General features: G+C 28.6%; 1 protein-coding gene across 1 annotated transcript in view; it reads left to right on the top strand.

Moving 5' to 3' along the window:
- The window catches only part of LOC108693760 (transcription termination factor 2), a 10,992-nt gene extending 9,002 nt beyond the window's left edge, over positions 1 to 1,990 (top strand). Inside the window, exons 10-13 of the mRNA XM_018202877.1 lie at positions 63 to 397; positions 471 to 641; positions 1,563 to 1,762; positions 1,843 to 1,990. Coding sequence (XP_018058366.1) covers positions 63 to 397; positions 471 to 641; positions 1,563 to 1,762; positions 1,843 to 1,990 — 854 coding nt within the window. The remainder of the gene's footprint in view (positions 1 to 62; positions 398 to 470; positions 642 to 1,562; positions 1,763 to 1,842) is intronic.
- Positions 1,991 to 2,313: the final 323 nt, after the last annotated feature.

Genomic DNA, 2,313 nt, shown 5'->3' with positions numbered 1-2,313 from the left:
TGTTTTTTTTTTTTTTTTTTTTTTTTTTTTTTTTTTTTTTTTTTTTTTTTTTTTTTTTTAAGACAAGGAGACTCAATTCACGGAAGCACAAAAAAAGTTATTAGCGTTACACGCCGACGTAAAGACACATGAAATTTTAATGCTTCTGCTACGACTGCGTCAAATATGTTGTCATCCGGCATTGATCCACGCAATGCTGGATCAGGAAGACTTGCAACAAAGCGGTATAATGGATATAGAAAATGTGGATTCTAATTTATTATCGCGCGTTCATAATATGTCACTTACTGGAGTTGATAATGAAGAGAAGGAAAACGCTGGTATTGATCAAAGAATAATGGAAAATCTACTCACTGCCGAAAATCCGGTATTTGATAATGATCGTATTAGTTCTAAAGTAAGTGATAATTATATCATCTGAACGAACTATACTATTTTATTTAATTCTAATTCAATATAAAATGATTCAGATGAAGATGCTACTTGATATTGTTAAAAAAATTTTGCAAAAAAGTAATGATAAACTTATTATCGTTTCGCAATGGGCAGCATTGTTGGAAGTTATTGCCTCACATTTACCCTCAATAAAAGGGGCTACTTTTAGCAAATTTACAGGAAATGTTCCTATCAAAGATCGACAGGTATGGATTATTGATATCAGTATTATCTATGTACAGTGTTCATAAATGTATATTCCCCCGGTTTGGTTTTCCATTTTTGAGGGATCACAGTACCATGCGTATCAATTTAGCTTTAAAGTCTCTTCAGAGAGCAGAAGCTCGCTTATGTTTTTGCATTTAGTAGTAGTTTGCATTTTTACTCCTTAGTTTGTCAACACTCGAGGTCGAGAGAACCTACAGTTTAACACCAAATCCGATCGGCGAATGCGAATCGCGCATGTAAGAGGTCGAATCCGAATCCACATCACGAGTCATACTGAGCGACTCGGCGCCCCAAAATATTTTCTGATATTTTTGTCACATTTCACGAAACGTTAAATACCTTGGTGAAAATAATTGTAGAGAAATTTTTGACTACGCATTTTAAAGTGCAAAAATAGAGCTTTAAATCTGCGCTTGAATTTTTTTCTACATTAAATTATAATTTTTCTTACATTAAATTATATAAAATTGAAAATTAATATTATAATATTTTTGTTTTATTTTAAAGCTCTGTTTGAAACATCAGACAAAATTTAATATAAAAGTATTTTAAGGTAGGCTTTCTAAGCTTTAAAATGCTTTTATATTAAATTTAATTCGATGATGTTTCATCAAATTGTTCCAATGTAGAATAAAGATATTGCAAAAAATATTGATTTTCAATTTTATGTAATTTAGAAATAAAATGTAGAAAAAAATTCAAACAGATTTAAAGCCCTTTACGTTTTAAAATACGTGGTCAAAAATTTTTATATGATTGTTTTTTTACCGAGATATTTAACTTTTCGTGAATTGTGACAAAAATATTAGTTTATACAACAATATTTACGAGCGCGACTGTATTATTTTTATTGTATCCTATCCTATTAAAAAATTAATATTTATATATTTTTCCTTCAGGGTATAATGGAATCTTTTAACAGTCGAAATTTTGGTCCGAGAATTCTATTATTGTCACTGACTGCTGGCGGAGTGGGATTAAATTTGGTAGGCGGAAATCATTTGTTGTTATTCGATATTCATTGGAATCCACAGTTAGAAACACAGGCGCAAGACAGGATTTATCGTTTTGGTCAAACAAAGAATGTTTATGTTTACAAGTTTGTATATCGAGTTTGATTTTTACTCTTTATGTTTTTTGCAAAGTTCCATTTTAATATCTTTTTGTTTCCATTTTTAGATTTATCTGTGTTAATACAATAGAAGAGCGTATTAAAGCGTTGCAAGAACGGAAACTTCAAATAGCAACAAACGTATTGAGTGGTAGTACAAGCAGGGTGGTTGGAAAACTTACGCTGAATGATCTCAAATCTTTATTCGGCTTCTAATCCATTTTGTCTTATAATAACAGTTGATAGCTTTATATTATATAAAATGTTTTATTTAATTATAATTATAAAATCGATATTATTTTTAAGCATATATATATATATATAATATTTTCTGTTTTAAATAGAATATTTTTAAATAATTTTGATAATAATACACATTTTAATAAACAAAACGTGTTACATTATGAATTCTCTATGGACAATTAATTATTTTCTTTCTATTAATTTTATTTATCTTGATTCTTATCTACGCTTTGACTGTTTTAACTGTTGACATGATTATATTTTATTCAAGTTCTCTTATGTTATACGTATCAATT

Source organism: Atta colombica, unplaced genomic scaffold (assembly GCF_001594045.1).
Source record: "Atta colombica isolate Treedump-2 unplaced genomic scaffold, Acol1.0 scaffold97, whole genome shotgun sequence".
Lineage (NCBI taxonomy): Eukaryota > Metazoa > Arthropoda > Insecta > Hymenoptera > Formicidae > Atta > Atta colombica.
This window is presented reverse-complemented; position numbering and strand designations above follow the sequence as displayed.